Consider the following 18,600-nt stretch of genomic DNA (forward strand, 5'->3'; position numbering starts at 1 on the left):
TGTTAACTAGGGAATGTATTGAAAAAGCATGGCATCATCCTCCTCTTCAGCTAAGGCTTCATTCATTCTGGTGACAAACACAGAACCAAATCACTTTGATCTCCAGTTGAAAAGGTCAGGTTTTCCTGTGACCTCAAACTGCAGGTTTTAATAGTCTGAATCCTTTCCCAGATGGAGGCGTGGTGATGTTCTTCTTGACTTCACTGAGCTAATCTAACAGGACTACAGCCAGTGCACATAGTCTGTACGCACACCAGAGGGCGCTGTTGCAGTCCATTTCTGACAGGCCAGTTCAGTTGGATAAAATGTGCTTGCTGGAATTAAAGAAAGATAAAAACCACTGATGGTTCTTTTGGACTTCAGCTGTGCCACTCATCCTCCTGGTGGGGTTTAGGCCTAACGCTTAATCACCACCTGTTCATATGCACCAGCACCAACCCTAAAACAAACAGGACAAATTAGCAATTACAATCCATCATCTAAGTAAGTACCTGAGTGAGGGGTGAAAATGGGTTGAATTTAAATAAGCATTTTATGTAATAATTTAATAAACAAATCTATAAATGAATAAATGTGATATATCCTATTTTAAGTTTAAGTTATTGTGAGCGTAACTGTGTTAAAGACTTAGGCTACCTGGTAGGCAGGTGATGGCTTCCAAGGGCAGTGCTTCCTCCGGGACCGACAAACAACCGCAGGCCTTCCTCTGAAACACACACAGAAACAGACACACAGAAACTTTGAGTGGCATTTGTGGTGAAACAGCTTTAATTTATTTAGCAGATGGAACATCAACACTCCTCATCAGGAGCCTGGTTGCTAGGCGATCCAAAAATGAATCCAGTATTGACAGGAGCATTCTAATTCAAGCAGCATTGTGCTCGTTGTAGAGGAGGCCGGGACCTTGAAGAGTATCAGCAACACAATCCTTCCTCAGTAGAGATACATTAAAAACATGCTGATAGAAACCCCATCAACCCCCTCTGCATAGGGTTTTCTCACACCCACCAACCATGGTAAGAAACTACTCCACCACTGAGGTCACCAAGGTGGAGGCAACTTCATTACTATTACTTTATTTTTACTTTATTATTATTATTAATATAATTTATTATTATTGCAGCTGCTACTTCATTAAAGCCATTAGATGCAGTTTAACATAGCGCACTGCGCTTTATTACGGAATACAATTTTAGTGCTCATCACTGCATTCTCTACCAGAAAGTTGGTTGGCCCTCTTTGATGTCACGTAGGTGGATACAATGTTATGTTTTCATTTATAAAGCCCTTTTACAAAAAGTCCCACTGTACCTAACATCTTTACTAAACTTTAGACATATGAGTTACCACACCCAGTCTCAGGGATGGCTAACTCTGGAAATTCCTTTGGTCTCTACTGAGTTAGGTAAATCAGCTTTTAGTTTTCTTGCACCTTATTTGTTTAACGATCTTCAAAATGTTCTGGTTCCTCTAAGGCAATTCAGAAAGCTGATTGAGGACCTTATTACTGATCAATGTGTTTGTTTTTTATGACCCTGCTTGCATGTTGTATTTATATTTTGATGTGTGTATTTTCTGTCATTTATGTAATTCAGGACTCATCTGTAAAAAAGACCTTGGTCTCAGTATGACTCCCCGATAAAATAAAGGTTAAATTATTTAATATTTTAATTACAACTAATTTGTATTGACAATTTTCCCGGTAACTTGTATAAAGTATTTGAATTAATCACTGATAAATACTGGTGTAAATGTTATTGGAATGGAGTGTAATTTAACTTCATGAATTCTAATACCACATCTCAAACATGCTTTCAACTTTATTTGTAGACCCAGACTACAATTTCAGAGGTAGAACTGCCTGTAGAGGTAGAACTACCCCTCTAAGATCAAACTATAACCTGCCTTGATCTCTGACTGGCTCTGTAACTTGGTATCTGACTAGGTCCTTAGGTACCTTCATGGCTGGAGTCCAGCAGGCTGGGGGTGAAGTCTTGACTCTGAAGGATCTTCTCCACCACGTCATCAGCATCCACCCTCGATGCCTCCACCCTCATCATCTGACCTTCCATGGAGCCTTGCTTCACCAGGTGTCTGGTGGTGAGACATACAGGATCAAGTTACAACACCTAGGTTACATGTAGTCTCTTCAGATAAAAAGTGGTATCTTATTTTTGTTATTTTTGTGTGACATCCGTGATGCTGAGAATGTTGTGTAACAAGAGTGACTAGTCCAATAAGTCAGAAATGTCATTGAGATACAGTAATGTACAGACTGTTGCTGCCTTAGGCTACCTCTCTGGTATCTCAGTACAGCAGCTTGCTCAGGTGTGAGGTCGTTTATTTATTAATCCTTTGTTTAATTACTAAGTCAACATTGAGATTACAGAATATTTTTTTCAAGATAGCATTAGCATCAGGATCATTGATCAGGGGAGTCTCTCAGAGTCACCTGTTGAGGCGTTCGCAGGACGAGGCGCTCTTCACCGGGGTGTCTGTACAGGAGCCAGTGGTACTGGTGGGGGTGCGGTGTTCAGGCAGGGCTGTGCAGGCTGATGCCCCAGCAGTAGGGGGCATCATCCCCATCCTGGCTTCCCTGTCTCCTCTCTCCCCCCTCTCCCGGTCCCTGCTCTCCCTCTGGTCCCTGGTGTCCCTAGTGTCGTCAGAGGGCTCCAGGATACTGGCGATGCCGGTGGAGGCACTGCCCACAGAAGTGTTCCTGCGGTGGGTACACTCTGACAGGCTGGAGGAGCGCGAGTGACCTGTGCTGTAGCCTGGGGTGGAGAGGGCCAGAGGGACAGAGGGCCAGAGGGACAGAGGGCCAGAGGGACAGAGGGCCAGAGGGACAGAGGGCCAGAGGGCCAGAGGGACAGAGGGACAGAGGGCCAGAGGGACAGAGGGCCAGAGGGCCAGAGGGACAGAGGGACAGAGGGCCAGAGGGGTTAGAGGGACAGAGGGCCAGAGGGACAGAGGGCCAGAGGGACAGAGGGCCAGAGGGACAGAGGGACAGAGGGCCAGAGGGACAGAGGGACAGAGGGACAGAGGGACAGAGGGACAGAGGGCCAGAGGGCCAGAGGGACAGAGGGCCAGAGGGACAGAGGGCCAGAGGGACAGAGGGACAGAGGGACAGAGGGCCAGAGGGGTTAGAGGGACAGAGGGACAGAGGGCCAGAGGGACAGAGGGCCCAGAGGGACAGAGGGACAGAGGGCCAGAGGGACAGAGGGACAGAGGGACAGAGGGCCAGAGGGACAGAGGGGTAATGGCAAGGAGGTTAGAGCCCACACAAGCATTCAGACACATAGGCAGGCTACTTCAAAATATTGATAATTAGTATCAATAAGCATTAACATAAAGGCATAATGCACATACTCACACACTAAGTACATGGTCACTCATATACACACAAACACAAAAAAGAGTCACAAGCTTGCATACACCATGTCAATTAGGTGACATAAATTATTCACCATTTTAGAGAACAGTTTTGTGTTATGGAAAAGGACTCAGTGTGTAGCAGATTGAAGCCTTGCGGCGTGATCAATGATTTAGCAGCAGAGAGATGGATGCTAGCCTAGCGCCCACACACTCACATGGCATTCATGTCTGCAGGAAACTGTTAATGCAGAGACACTGCAGTCTCAATGTACTGCTAGCTAGTTAGGTTACGGTGAAGAGAACAAATCACCCACATACTAATACTCCCCACAGGATCACAACAAGCCAACCACTGTGTGTCTGAAATGACTCTCAAAACGAACCAATATAAAACCAACTCTCCAAACTAAAAAGAAAATAGACTTTTCTCTTGCTTTTATGTCTGTAGGAAGCTACCTCCTTAGAAATGGTAGGAGCGGGTTTATCAGAGTGAGTTGGCTATCAGAGGAGTTGAGTGAACTCCTCACTTCCCTACAGACCCTTCATTATAGGGGATCTGATCTGCCTGTAACAGTGTCTTCATTCACTAGCCAGACCACCTGTGTGTCCGGTTATAGGATACTGATGTCAAGGATTTTATTTGTATTAGTTTACCACAATAAACTAGGTTTCTGATGCAACATAGTTTATTTTTTAATTATAGAGAGATATTACCACAGCAAAATAGGTTAAGGTTAGATCATAGACATCAGGCATGCAGACAGAGGAATTCAGCAAAGTAAAAATTGAGAAAAAGAAAAGAGTGAAAAGACGGCGAAAAGCAAAACCCTGAGACAGACAGTTGTACAATGGGCTGTATGGAAGTGACAATAGCCTTACTGGGACTTTGTGTGATGACTAGCTATTTTGTACGTTAGCATGGTTGAGAATGAGACACACAACAGCTAGATCTCCACGCTACATGTTGCATTGTACATTAGCACGGCTGTGTTGGGAGTATGAGGAGGGCCTACCTGAGACTTTAGACTGCTGACTAGCGTAGCTGGATGTTCGGGAATGGCAGGAGCCCCCAAGTTCATCGGAAACAGAGGGACACTTTCCTTCCCGGCTCTCTGTCAGGTTTTTAAAACAGGACATAGGGGTTGGGAATGGGTTGAGAGTGGACTGGGATTACAGTAATATTCCTATAATAGTATTCAGAGTGAAGAGATGAACTAGGGCCAGCCCACTGTGAAAGGGGACCATGTCTATGTTCCCTCAGTCCTGTGCTCACAGGGTGGACCACTGTGATAGCATCCAAACAGACAATAGTAAAGTGGAAACCGATAGTAATCTGTCATCCCGTTACTTACACAACTTAAATCAAAATCACTTTCACTGTGGACCTCCCCTCCCACACACACGTGTGTTCCTATTTTTAACCAATAACCATGTGAGGGTCGGCGGCAGAGAGATCAGAGAGAGCATCAAAGAACCAGCCTGAATTATACATGAAAGAGCAGTGCTTTCTGAAGCCTCCTGGGGATGAGAGTACACATCACTTCATAGACAGAGAGGGAGAGAGAGAAAGAGCGAGGGGAGAGGAGAAGAGTGGTCTTCTCTTCTACACATGTTGGATATGACACGTTAACAGCAGCTGAATCACACCGAGACAGATTCACATTCCTATATCAGCTGAGGCTTGGATTAAAGATTGAGAGAATCTATAGGTGCAGCTCGTTATACAGCAAGTCAGTCTGCCATTCAATTATGACTGAAGTGAGTCAACGAGAGAATATTATTATTAGTACAGGAACAAATCATCTCAAAGTTACTGCAGCCAGGGAGAAAAGCAGATTTAGATTAATCACAAGAATCAATCACAGAGACTGAGAGGAACAATGGTCAGTAACTAATGCTCCATATACAGTCATTTATATCCAATCATTTTACTTCTGGTTTTCCTCACTCCGGGTCTGTCTTTTCTGAGGCATACAGCTCAGCAGCTGGCAGGGTTTCTTTAAGCCAATGACTCTTAATTGTCAAACAGAAGAAGAAGCAAGTGCCTTGATTAATAGGCCTACAGATGTAGGATCTTAATTTGACCTGAATTGTCGCAGCAAAATAATCCTGCAGCAACAGGATTTGAACGTTTGGTCCATAATGTTGCTTGATCGGTGGTTAGGCTATTAGCTGGTCAAAATGAGGCTACATGAAAAGTGGAATACTGTTAATATAACAGTGTATTAGTGCAGGTTTTCAGTGAATTGATGTAAATCACAAAGCTCATCTGCATTTCCTGCGGTGCAGGAAAACTCTCAGCAATGAACAAAAGAGTGATCAACTTAAGTTCCAACATCTATATATACTCTTGCCTCTGATTTGCCAGAGATGTATTATACCGGACATTTGCCAGACATGTGTTTGTTAAAAGCTGCTATATTTGATGATGCACTCCAAGACTTGCACTGAGGAACGCTGACTGAGTCATATAAACCCACTGTGGTGAGTTCTGTGGGAGAAGAGGAGTCCTAAGGAGTAGTTAGACTCGTCTCGTTTTACCCATGAAGGCCTTCTGGTTGTCCCCTCCCTTCCTCTCCTCCAGAAGGCTCTCTGCATCTCCCTGGACGCCGATGAATGTGCCTGTAGAAGGAGGACTGTGGAGGACAAACAGAGGGGATTGGTTCATGCACAGCAACACAAATGACTGAAAATATGATTAAGGAAAGAGTCGTAAGTAAATTCAAGCACCATCACTACATGCAAGTGGTTTTTAATGAAAGCTCTGTCAGTGATTTGCTCTGGTTCTCAGTGTTTTTATGAAACCTTCCAAGACAGCCTGCTTTCCTCCCTTTTCTCTCTCTCTCAGTGTTTGATACTGTCATCTGCCCAAGGCAATAGCACATAATACATTTTGGGGTCATCTCCTGCTCCAGGGGCAGTTGGCGTTCCTTGCCATTTTCCAACACAGACTGGGGCTGAAATAACATATTGTCCACTCTACTTTATCCCAAATATCACCCCGGCCTCTTCAATGCCTCTGCCTCACCCGTCCGCCCCACTCTTCTCTCCTCTCAAAGCGGCCTGATTAGAGTATCAGTCAGTCAGGTAAGCTCTGGCATATCAGTGTGGCTGCCTGTGACACTGGGCACTTCACAGTCATCCAGACCCCCTAGAGACAGTGAGACTATAGACCTACCCTGAATGTTAGTCTGCTGTTATAGCCCTGTACAGGATGTGGTACTTGGCCAGCCAACTCAGCTGTGACCACTGTTTCATCGCCCCACCCTGGTCTGCTCTAGTTAAGTTTACACAGGCACAGCAGCTGGGTGCAATCCTCCTCACATTCTTGGAACCGCTCCCACACGAACATGGACATGGGCCAAAATGGCCCTGCGTTAGTGTTGCAGGGATGGAGAGATGAGCACGTCCCCCTGGCTTCATCCCATGTAAAGCCTTCTCTAACGCTGTGCTGATCCCTGACTCCACATGCTACACACTCCTCACACAAACAGTCTAACAGGAAAGCCCTCAAGACCTGGAGTTTATTCAGAAGGATGCAACACCACAGAAATAACTGATACATATCTAAGAACAGACATGATTCTCTGTCATGTCCAAGAGGGACATCTCTCTGTGCAAGATTAGGCCACATTTCTATTTACAACATTGCAACCAACTGAATACGCCCTTGGTTTGAAATAGTATTTGCAAACCTTTTCCTTTTGCTAGACTTTACAGTATAACACAGTATTTACTCTAAAGTGGTGGTGACAGTTTTATGTAACCTGAAATGTAGGACACTAAATCAGTGAGGACATGAATTGCTTTCATGGTGAATGCTTAGTTTGAAATGTTCTTTCTCTCACCTACAATCTAAATGACTCCCACTGTGTTCCTACTCTTTATTACAAATAAATACTATAGAACTATTCTCCTTTCTTAAACCCCCCACACAACTGTAGCCTATCAGAGAGAAGCAGGAAGGAACCCTTGCTGCAGTGTAGGTGGGTGGATAAACATTGGTCTCAAAGGGAAATGCTATGCAAATCTGAATGTGTTTGCTTTACTGTAGGGGGAAATCTGACTGCATTTTCTTCAATTGCATTTTAAACGTTTCTCGTATCTAAACACCACCAAATCATAATAGGCCTTCATTTTATTAGGCCTTCAGTATTATGAAGGCACCACTTACGTTTTAAAACAGGGGTCCCCGGACATCAGTTGTGTGCTGATGATAACCTGTTACAAAAAGAAAGAGGTTTGAGCTCTCTTGACACTGACAGACAAAACCTAGCCTGGTTCCAGATCTGTTTGTGCGGTTTAGCCAACTCGCTTGACAATGACCATAAGATAAGAATTGGCAAGACAGCACAAATAGATCTGGGACCAGGCTAGAAAAAAACAGCTAAGACTGATATGATATACTGTAATTGATAGAAACCCATCTCTCCCATCAGTACCTTGAGTATAGAATTGTCCTGCCGGGTGTTCTTGGTGTCGTAACCTTCTAGTAGACATCTGCGTGTCGTGTTCCCAGAACCAGCAAACTCAGCCAGGTTCAGGTCTGCAAAGCCAAGCTGAGGAGAGGATCAGGTTAACTTCCAGACAGAGCTGCAGGGTGGTGTTGTGTGCTTTGTTGTTTTTCTCCTATGAATCTCTTTCTGTACCTCAACCTTTCAGTGTCTCTATAGAGAAACCAGAGGAAGAATCTTTGGCTAATCAATTTTCTCTGACTTTATTGATTTAAACCTCTAGGAGAAAATAAAAACCTAATTTACAATTTTTAGTCTCTGGAGCGTAAACTTTAATTGGATATACTGGCTATTATCTAGGTAATTTCCCTTTTAATGTAAAAGCTAATCATTCAAATTTTAATTGTTTAACACCGTAATAAATTAGTGTTTTTTCACTTCCTGTAGGCCTAAGTGTGCATGATGAGAATATTTTTTAGAGGGTAAATATTTTACCACTAGAATAAATAATTGACAGTGTACCACATGGACAGAGCTTAACTGTGACACCAACTCTAGACTACCTGCAGGCAGAGAAGGCAATCTGTTCACTAAGCATAAATGATTCAATGTAACTATGTGTTGGGAAAGAAAGCAAGAAGAGTGTAAAAAGGAATCAATCTGAAACAGTACCTTTGCGTACGTCTTCCCACCCTTCAGCTCCTACCAAATAAAATAGTGAAATCATGAAATCATTTGAATGTAAACAGTGACAAAGCAGCTACCAGTAAACTTTAGAGACATGCCTTATGCCAATCTATTTGCCAGATGAGGTTTTACAACATTAATAGGAACAGAATGTACAGGTTGAATAGGAGTCTGAGGGTCATACCTTCCTGACAGACACGCGGCACACACAGGGGTCCAGCACGCCCGTCCCAGCAGTGGCACTCATCTTACAGGGGAAGGAGAACCTCTTCTTCCAGCGTACACAGTTAGCATGGACCGGCTCCCTGTAGGAGAAATACATAAACGGTCACATATTGATACACAACATCAGCACCACTCGCATGGCATAGGTGATAGTATCACAGACTGTATGCAAGCGAGGCTAGTCAACTGGAAACATGGGATGTGCCAACTAAGGACATGGTTCAACTTGACAATCCTAGTCCATTCCAGAGGGATAGTTTTATCTTAAGGGCTGACTGTAATGGCAACATTATGATCATTAAACATGGGCCTAATAGGTTATTGATCCTCACTAGAACCCATCCCTACATGTTAATGGAGACCAACTCTACAGTACTTAACCATGTGGTCCACACAAACACTTGATAGTCCATTGAAATTGATTATTGTCCTGTCCAATCATGTCAGTTTACTAACCCTACTCAGCATAGGCCTAAGTGTCGAGAGAGAGAGTGAGAGAGATGAGACAGGTAGGAGGGGGAGAATGAAATTGAAAGAGAGAGAGAAAGAGAGAGAAAGAGAGAGAGAGAGAGAGAGAGAGAGAGAAAGAGAGAAAGAGAGAGAGAAAGAGAGAGAGAGAGAGAGAGAGAGAGTGAGAGAGTGAGAGTGAGGGGGGTAATATTCCAGTTCTCCAGATGGCTCTTCTTCCTCTGGCATCCTCTCCGACTTCACCCACTCAACGTTCTTACCATCTCCCTTCTGTCCAATCCCCCTGATCTAAATGGACCACTACACTGACAACTCTCACTGACAATTCTCCTCTATAGTGAACAGCTGATGATGTCCATGGAAATAAAATGATAAATTAACATCCTTACAAGACATCTTATGAAAAAAAAACTCCTTACATAATACTCAAACAGATTCGTTTTGTTTATGAATTATTAAGTGATTAAAACTCAAAATTCTGTTACCAAATTGGTAACGGAATTTCAGAAAAATCTGTAACGGAATCTCTGCAATTTAATTGGCTACAATGGGAAATTATACAGTAGTAGTCGCAAACCACAGTTGGGTTCACAAGTTTGGACAGTACAGCATAGTACAGCACAGTAAAGAAGAGTACAGTATAGTACAGTACAGCACAGTAGAGTACAGTACAGTAAAGAAAAGTAGAGTATATTTCAATAAAGTAGAGTTGAGTACACTATCATGTACTCTACTGTACTCTGCTGAACTCTCTACTCTGTACTCTACTCTGTACTGAACTGTTCTGTCACTGAGCTCTACTGTGCTGTACTTTGATGTCCGTTACCGGGTGTAAATCCACTTCACTTACTGTAGTTCCAAGTCAATGTGTCGTGTCATGTCATATCTGACACCCCATTCCTTCTGCAGACATTGTCAAATCTTAATTTAGTTTTTGGATAATGTGGACACAAAAAACTGAGGGAGATTTTAACAAAATTATTTTATCATGTATCTGCACGGTTCTTCCAGTAAATGTGTTTTAGTAAAAGTTTCAGTGTTAACTATTAAAAGTAGACCATGAGCATAGAGTTGTATGGTTTGTTAAACTTGAAATCAATGGTTTTTGTTGGGTATACATTTTAAGTGAGAAATCTGAGTCATAGTGCAATTCTGTTACCGTGGATTTGCCCTTTACAAAAAAGGTCAATTTGTCAGCAAGATGCATAAATTAATTCAGGCTACAAGAGGGTAGGCCTAATGACAATCGCCGAATGTCATTACACTTTTTGGTAACAGACGTCTCTTTCCCTTCATCAAATGACAGGTGCACAGTGCACTGTTTGGATGCTGGAATTATTTTGGAGTGGACGAACGTGCGCAGGTAGCCTACTTTTTGAAGTGATTCGTTTGGCAATCAGATGAAAACATCATGACTGGTTTGTGTTGATGCCACATTAAAAGGTAATACATGTTTACCATTCAAATGCATGTCTTTGATTTGATTTACTATTAGGCCCAAAAAGAATCTCTATCTCTCTCAAATAGGAAGTCCCGTGAATAAAACCTTGAACTTGTGTTTTTTTGTTCACTGAGTCAGAGGCATCATCCGGGGACTGGGTTTTGCCGGAGAAAACGTTGCTTTTAGGCTACATTGTTGATTTTCTATTCTTCTTTTCAGCAACTTCATGAACTTTGGTAACCATAGAGACCTAATAAAACTGGCAGACAATGCAGAAAGAATGACACGCCTTCAGAGAAGGAAAGCTAGAAAAGAAAGCAAGACCGAGAGAAAATGTTTCCCCTACACAGGGACACAAGATGAATCATAGATCTGGTTCTTCTCCCAGGAACGAAACACGTTCTGTTTAGATAAACAAGTTAATGAGACATTTTTTTATTTCAACGAGAAACACCAAAAGCACTGAGAACTGTTCTCTCTCTGTTTAAAAATACCAGCCTGGAGAATGGTGCATTGTGGTTCTCCCCTCACAGATCTAACAGAGAAGGCATTTGTCTTTCACATGATTTATTTACTTATAAATAATCTCACAGGGAATCATATACACTGGCACTTACTGTAGGATACATTACAGTAGAGCATCAGTTTATAATTTCTCCCCTCTATCCTCCAGTATAAAATATGGACTAGTAGTGGGCCTATCCATGTCAATTGATTGAGCCGTAAATATTGGACTATAAATGGTGCCTTCCTGTATTATACTAATGCTAAAATGTTTATTCTATTCTACTGAGACATTTACTTCATGTTCATATTCTTCTCTTGTATTATTTCTTATTGTTGTTGCATTGTGGAGAAGGAACCTGCAAGTAAACATTTCGTTGGACGGTGTATACCATGTGTATCCCGTACATACGACTAATAAAACTGGAAACTTAAACTCATTCCGAAAGCCTTGCCTCTCCATCCATCATTAGCGCCCTCGCCCATGCTCACATCGTTCAACGTTCCCCCTGCCTACTCTGCTTCTCTTGCTTCCGATGTTTCACCCCGCAATGCCGCTTCCTAGTGTAAATGGGGGTGTGGTGGCATTGCAGTGTTTCCACTGCAGTCATTGCTGCCACACCCAAAACATATTTCTGCCGAGGCGCACTTTGAAGATGCTAGAACAGTCCACATTTACTTTTCCTCTGCAAACAAAACAAGTAATGAATAGAAATATCTGACAACCCCATAGTGTACATTAATGTGGATGCTACTACCATGATTACGGCTAATCCTCAATGAATCGTGAATAATGATGAGTGAGAAAGTTACAGACGCACAAATATCATACCGCCCAAAAATGGGAACCTCCCCTGTTATTGTAATGGTGAGAGGTTAGCATGTCTTGGGGGTATGATATTTGTGCGTCTGTAACTTTCTTACTCATCATTATTCACAATTCATTCAGGACTATGCGTAATCATGGTAGCGTTCACATTAATGTAGAAGTGTTTAGAAACATATTCCATTCTTATTTAGTGACTCCAAAATGACACAATACATGATTTACCATTCATTTCTATTGGGCATAAAATAATATGAAACACAACCAAAACAAACAGCAAATGCATCCAACAAGTCTGTAGAGTCACAAGCTTGATGTAGTCATTGTGTGCTAGGAATATGGGACCAAATACTCAACTTTGACTACTTTAATACACATCAGTGAACTTGTCCCAATCATTTTGGTCCGCTAAAATGGTGGGACTATGTACAAAAAGTAATTTCTAAACGGTTCACCTGATATGGATGACAATACCCTCATATTAAAGCTTACAGTGCACTTTAACCTCATAGTCATTGTATCACTTCAAATCCAAAGTGCTGTAGTACAGAGCCAAAACAACAACAAAATTGTCACTGTCCCAATACTTTTGGAGCTCACTGTATCTTTAAGATATTTTCTAATTTCTCTCCCTCATGAGGAGGGAGGATAATAAAAGTTCCAGAAGTAACAAGTAATGGTAGACCTACCTATTAGTTATATACAATGGGAAATTATAATAGTTTAAAACCACAGTTGGGTCACCTGCTACTCTCTCTCTCTCTCTCTCTCTACCTCTACCTCTCTCTCTACCTCTCTCTACCTCTCCCAGCTCTTACTGACACCTACCCATGAGCCCCATCTCTTTCCATTTACTGTAACCAGCATCCTCACCCACTGAGCACCGACCGACACCGAATGTCGAAAAGTATTTAAAATTTGGTCAGTCCACCCTGGCCTTGATGTTAACGTCCATAGACGGACCAGACTGGACCAAATCTGATCAATAGGCATATGTTTCAGTTCGGATAGCACAGTACAGTACAGTGGGTAAAGCACATTAGAGTACAGTATAAAACAATAGTACAGTACAATGCAGTACATTAAAGAAAAGTAGAGTATAATACAGTGCGGTATATTGTACTGCACTGAACTATACTCTACTGTACTGAACTCTACTGTACTCTAATGCACTGTGATGTCCAAACTTGTGAAACATGAAAATGTCATTTATATCCATAATTATGTGTAAATCCACTTCACTTACTGTAGTTCAATTTCAAACTCAAGGTGCCATGTCATAGCTGACACCCCATTCTTTCTGCAGACATCTTTGAATCTTAATTCGGAGCCCCTATTTATTTATAGCCACTATGCTGCATCAGTTGGGCTACAAGTTATAATGCTTATTGCCAATAGTATACCTGATAATATGGACCACGCACAAGCTATATGCATGGTCCAATATGTTAAAAATAATTTTTACAAATAATTTTACAATATTTTAGATGGTGTCATCATAATTTTTATTCATTTTGGAGTAGAATGTCCTTTAAAAAGTCACCAGAACTGAGCTTCTCAGTCCTTCTACATACAAATTCTCCGGAGGGGACCCCGGATGCCGAAAACAAGGGGGTCAACACCTTTTCCCCCAAATGCTACAAATTCTTCTAGAGGAAACACTGTGGCACTGACAGACTCGTAAATATCCATTACTGAGGCCACTTCAGACGCACCCGCACACACACAGGCTACAGGACTCAGCGATGGCATCAGGGAGGCTGGCGTGGTGTGGCCTGGCTTAATCACAGTGAAAGGAACCCAAACAGACAGAAACACATAGAGGCTCTCTATTCATACACTGGCCTACCACTCAGTCAGAGGAAGTTTTCAGCAGATTAATAGAAGGATTTGCCAAAGGCAAAGCATTTCGAAATTAAAGTATCAAGCTTGCACACAACCCCTGCATAGCGCATAGGCTAAGCTCCATCTCATGTCCGCAAATCTGACAAGCTTATCCGGGCCTGGGGACGTGTGCGGTGCTACGGACAGGCTCCAGAGTCCAGATGTTGGGTAGGCTAATCTGACCCAAGCCAGCCCTTTTCGGATACCCAGACTCAAGCCCTGTATTCTGCCTTGCACAGAGAGATGCAGCATCATGCCCATAAATCAGGAAGAAGCTGCTGTCACATCACTGCTGAATGGGTGGCACTGTGAAATCTAAGATTCGTATCTATCAATGGAAAGAGAAAGCAAAAAAAGTTGATGTAAATGTATGATGTCATAGTGAATGCTGGAGGCTTGGACTGACAACAGCAAGCCACACTGACTTTGCTTATGGATTGTTGTACATGTTTAAGCCTCCTCAGTAAGGCTGAACGATTTTGGAAAATAATCTAATTGCGATTTTTTGCCCCCAATATTGCGATTGCGATTTAATATGCGATTTAATTTATTTATCCTTTTTCCCCTACAAAACATAATGAATGATTTAAATATGACCAACACAATAGTATATACATTTAGTGTGAAATGTTCTTTCCCATAGGCTGGGTCTATTTGTTAGAATTAAATTCAAACATGTATGACTTGAAATAAATGACATTTTTATTGAACTGCTCATTACAGAAACATCTGTGGCTTTGCCACTGTGCATTTAAATAATTTAAACAAAGGCATGAACTTTGTAAACACTGTGTGCAAAAGGTACAGTCTTAAGAAAAAAATAATTTTAAATTGTATGTATCTTACTGCTCCCAAGTCAGTAACATTTCACACAACTGAAACAAGGAATTTGCTTTGAAAATATTTTGTAAAATCAAAGTAAATAAAGTTATAAATAAAAAATGAGAAATGCACTTTTAATTTAGACAAACTATTTTTTATAAACGATTTGAATATTATAATATAAAATAGATGAGCCTCACTTATCTCAAGTACACAACAATAACACACCACACAGACTAAAGTTCACTACGAGTATGGCACTGCCAGCCATACTTATCCAACAGTTCTGTTCTCAGTGGCTCACAGGTTTTTTGCTAAGAAAACCAGAATATTGACTTTTTCTGGCTTCAAGGATGAGCGAGTGCAAGTCACAATATTCCCTCCTGTGCTAAAAAGACGCTCTGAGGGAGCGCTTGTAGCAGGTACACAAAGATACTTGCGTGCCATGGTGCACAACTGTGGGTAGCTGATCTTGTGCACCCTCCACCAAGCCAATGGATCATCTTCTCCATCAATGGTAGGAGTCATCAGGTAATTGTTTATCTCTGCCTCTGCGACATCTTCAAGATTTACAGGCAAAGAAGGAGAGGCTGAACTGGTCTTGAAAAAACTGCCAAGAGACCTCTTCGTCTTTTCCCCCAAGGACTGTGCACTTTGAGGCATCTGAACAGTTTCAGTACGAGACCTCTTCTCCTATTAGATGAAAACAACAGCCATTAGTTTTCCAGTTAGATTTTACAGAAAATTTTTGTTTTTGTGAAATACATAATTATTTACCCAATGATATGTACGTTGTGCCAAGTCTACTATCTCTGTCTTCAGACGAGTCTTGATAGCAGGGATGTTGTCTGTACTGATGTACTGTATTTTGAACCTAGGGTCCAGGAAACAGGCAACATCCAAAAGCTCCTGGATGTTTGGGTCTCCATATTTGTTATTGAGGTATGCTAGGACTTTGGTTTTTATTGATTTAGTCAGGTCAGTGTCCTCAGCATCTTCAGCCAGGACTGATGTGGCAAAAAGGTGGAGAACTGGCTTGAGGTAGGAGATGCTTACATACTCCTCTCCAGAAAGAGCATCAGTAAACTCCAGTAGAGGATGCAGTGCCTTGTGAATCGACTCCAACACGTCAATATCCTGCCAGGTTGGGATAAGGGAGCGTGCATATCGATCTCCAGACAATACCTGAGAAATGGCTTTGGCCTGTTCAAGCACTCTGGCAATCATCATTTCTTTAGAACCCCATCTTGTTGGGCACTCCGTTATGAGGTTGTGCTCAGGGAGTTTGAGCTCTCTCTGTGCCTCCGTCAGGGCTGCTTTCTTCTTCCAACTGTGGGAAAAGTGCCCCACCAGCTTCCTGCACAGTGCTGTTGCCCTTGACACTCTGTCATCTTTGAGTGCATTTTCTAAAAGAAATAAAAAGTAGTGTATTACACACAATTTGAGTTTTGATACAAGGCTCTCACTATTACACACTCAAATTAGCTGTAATTCTGAAATACACACATCCACAACACATCCTCTCTCTCTCTCTCAATTCAAAGGGTCTTTATTTGCATGTCAATTCTCTCTCTCTTTCTCTCTCTCTCTCTCTCATAAACACTAAAAAAACATGTAAAAAACAAAAACAAGAAAAGAAAAAAATGCAGGTGGGCATTCCACCACAGACAGACATATGATATAAGCAAGTAAAATGAATTTACATATTAGAAAAGGAGTGGAAGTATGAATTTATTTAATCCCATCCGATTTATATAATATCATTTATATATATTTGTATATTCAGCTTTACTAATCGACGCATCTCTCTCTCTCGCACTCGCGCACACACACACACACACACACACACACACACACACACGATAACTTACCAATGGCAAGATGTAATCTGTGGCCAAAACATTGGAGCCTCGTCCATTCATTAAGCCGCGCAGCAAGCACCATATTCGACGCGTTGTCCGTCGTGATGCAGACGTGATTCTCCTCGTGGAGATCCCAGCTGACAAGCCCTTCTCTCAGGCCGGCTGCAATATTTTCCCCTGTGTGATCGTCTGGGAAGTAGGTAGTTTGTAGGCAGCGAGCTCGGAGGTTGAAATCTTCATCAATAAAATGGACTGTAAGACTCTGGTACGGCTCAGCTGTGCGGCTTGACCACATATCAGTAGTGCTAGCAAAAAACTCCACCGTTTTAAGTTCCGCGGCGACTTTCTCTTTGCACTTTTGTACAGCTCCGGTATGGCAGTCTGACTGAAGTATGTGCGGGAGGGTATACTGTAACGTTTATCAAGCGTATGTATTAATGCCATGAACCCAGGCTTGGTCACCGTGCTGAGAGGCATCATATCTTTGGCTATGAACTCGGTTATTGTCCGAGTGATTTCTCCGTGCCGTTTTGAATTACGTTCATACGGAGTGACACTTTCGAACATTTCTGTCAGTGATCCCTGTCTTGAGGTATTTGGCTTGTCTCGCGCACTGATGCTCGGCATTTTGGTCATACAACTGTCATGCATTGATTTGTGGTATTTTTTAAGTGCTGAAACAGGTTTGTAGTTACCCCGTGAAGTAGCAATCGGAGCACGGCATGCTCTGCACAACACCTGACGCTGCTCAGCATCTTCTTTTTTAAAACCAAAATAGTTCCACACCACCGACGTGCTGTTCCTCTTCGATATTAAAGTATCAGCTGTGTCAGTTTCTGACTGTTCCGTCGAGCAAGAGGCCATTGCGCTGGACAGCATGAAAAGTCGCGTCACGTGACCACCTCAAATCGCGCACGTTGCGATTAGAAAATCGCGTTCAGTCAAATCGCGATATTATCGCGAATGCAATTAATCGTTCAGCCCTACTCCTCAGCACATTTCCTCTCTCCTCCTCAGGAATCAGGTTAATGTGGAGTTAGAGCTACAGTAGGAGATGGCTTTCAGAGGCAAGGAGATTGGCTACCTGATTAGCTAAACATGATGAAATCTAATATAATCCACTCTGGGAAAGGAACTCACATCATTCATCATAAAACCAAACGAGTGCACTGTGCACCCTATGAACCCAGTCAGTGGTTGTCACACTCTACTTAGAGGAATAATTACACAGTAATACAGACACTAATGTAAAGTTTTGCCTCTTTATTTATTATTTATCTATCACCCATTTACTGAGCCTGGACTTTGACCATGTCATGCACCATGTAGTGCGATACTGACACTGTTCTCAAATGTAACACTTTTTTTTTTCTTCTACTTGTGACTCTCTCCACTCCATCATCCTTGCAGACAGACATTTATTGTGCATGCTAACGACAGGGTTAGGCAGTAACTTCCTTGCTAACTATACATGCCGATCCTGCCTGGCATTGTTTACAGCCGAAGCTGTGCACTGATGTGATGATGGTGCTAGTCAGATGACGGTTGCTAGCCTGGCAGCTAGCTAACGTTATCTAGGTTACGGTAACAATGTTATACCTACCTAGCTATCAATGTATGGCTATTGCCTAATGTTGAAAAGTCTGAACGTAACAGATAATAGACACAGGTACAAGATAATAAAACATTATCTAGCATTGAGTTGCTTGCTAGCTAGCAGTTAACGTTAGCATTCTTACCGAGACGACTCCTCGGAGAAACCTCCGTCAAGGAGTCGGACTTTACAAAACAGGACACCGTTGACAAAGGGGACGGAGGAGAGCTCATCCAGCTCGAAATCCACTTTAAACTTGAATTTCTTTTTCTTCATCATCATGAAATCCATAAACCGTTAGTTGAGCCTGATAATGTGTCTTTCTTCTAATCTCAACACACCCCCATAGCAGCGGCGATGATTTGTGAGTGACAATGTTCGTGCTACGGTCAGCCGCCGAGGAAGTCTTCGGGCTCGTTCCAGGTCACCTATATTTATAGGGGACTGCATGGCGCGTT

The 18,600-nt window shown here is 42.3% G+C and overlaps 2 protein-coding genes across 3 annotated transcripts; both read right to left on the minus strand.

Annotated features, from left to right (window-relative positions):
• Positions 1–24: 24 nt before the first annotated feature.
• On the minus strand, positions 25–18,537 carry fam102bb (family with sequence similarity 102 member Bb). 2 transcript variants are annotated; one of them, XM_041840126.1, is made up of 11 exons: positions 18,288–18,537; positions 8,701–8,821; positions 8,502–8,531; positions 7,818–7,934; positions 7,550–7,596; positions 5,917–6,011; positions 4,389–4,487; positions 2,453–2,774; positions 1,958–2,094; positions 637–706; positions 25–439 (listed from the first exon to the last, which is right to left on the minus strand). In XM_041840126.1, exons 1-11 carry the CDS (start codon positions 18,431–18,433, stop codon positions 397–399), a joined length of 1,227 nt encoding a protein of 408 aa, XP_041696060.1. In that variant the 5' UTR covers positions 18,434–18,537; the 3' UTR covers positions 25–396. The 2 variants fall into 2 exon arrangements, with proteins under 2 accessions (XP_041696060.1, XP_041696061.1); XM_041840127.1 differs by lacking the exon at positions 4,389–4,487.
• LOC121537069 (E3 SUMO-protein ligase ZBED1-like) lies at positions 14,850–16,885 on the minus strand. The gene is made up of 3 exons (XM_045205455.1): positions 16,558–16,885; positions 15,464–16,092; positions 14,850–15,379 (listed from the first exon to the last, which is right to left on the minus strand). The coding sequence occupies exons 1-3, from the start codon at positions 16,841–16,843 to the stop codon at positions 14,987–14,989; spliced, it is 1,308 nt and encodes a 435-aa protein (XP_045061390.1). The 5' UTR covers positions 16,844–16,885; the 3' UTR covers positions 14,850–14,986.
• Positions 18,538–18,600: the final 63 nt, after the last annotated feature.

Source organism: Coregonus clupeaformis, chromosome 20, assembly GCF_020615455.1.
Source record: "Coregonus clupeaformis isolate EN_2021a chromosome 20, ASM2061545v1, whole genome shotgun sequence".
In the NCBI taxonomy this organism is placed as follows: Eukaryota; Metazoa; Chordata; class Actinopteri; order Salmoniformes; family Salmonidae; genus Coregonus; species Coregonus clupeaformis.

Coding starts and splice junctions, on each gene's coding strand:
- LOC121537069 (XM_045205455.1), bottom strand. CDS start 16,843: ATGTGGTCAAGCCGCACAGCTGAGCCGTACCAGAGTCTTACAGTCCAT. Junction 16,093..16,557: donor CAGATTACATCTTGCCATTG/GTAAGTTATCGT, acceptor TATTTCTTTTAG/AAAATGCACTCAAAGATGAC. Junction 15,380..15,463: donor CACAACGTACATATCATTGG/GTAAATAATTAT, acceptor TTCATCTAATAG/GAGAAGAGGTCTCGTACTGA.
- fam102bb (XM_041840126.1), bottom strand. CDS start 18,433: ATGGATTTCATGATGATGAAGAAAAAGAAATTCAAGTTTAAAGTGGAT. Junction 2,095..2,452: donor TCCTGCGAACGCCTCAACAG/GTGACTCTGAGA, acceptor TCTCACCACCAG/ACACCTGGTGAAGCAAGGCT. Junction 707..1,957: donor GCTGGACTCCAGCCATGAAG/GTACCTAAGGAC, acceptor TGTGTGTTTCAG/AGGAAGGCCTGCGGTTGTTT.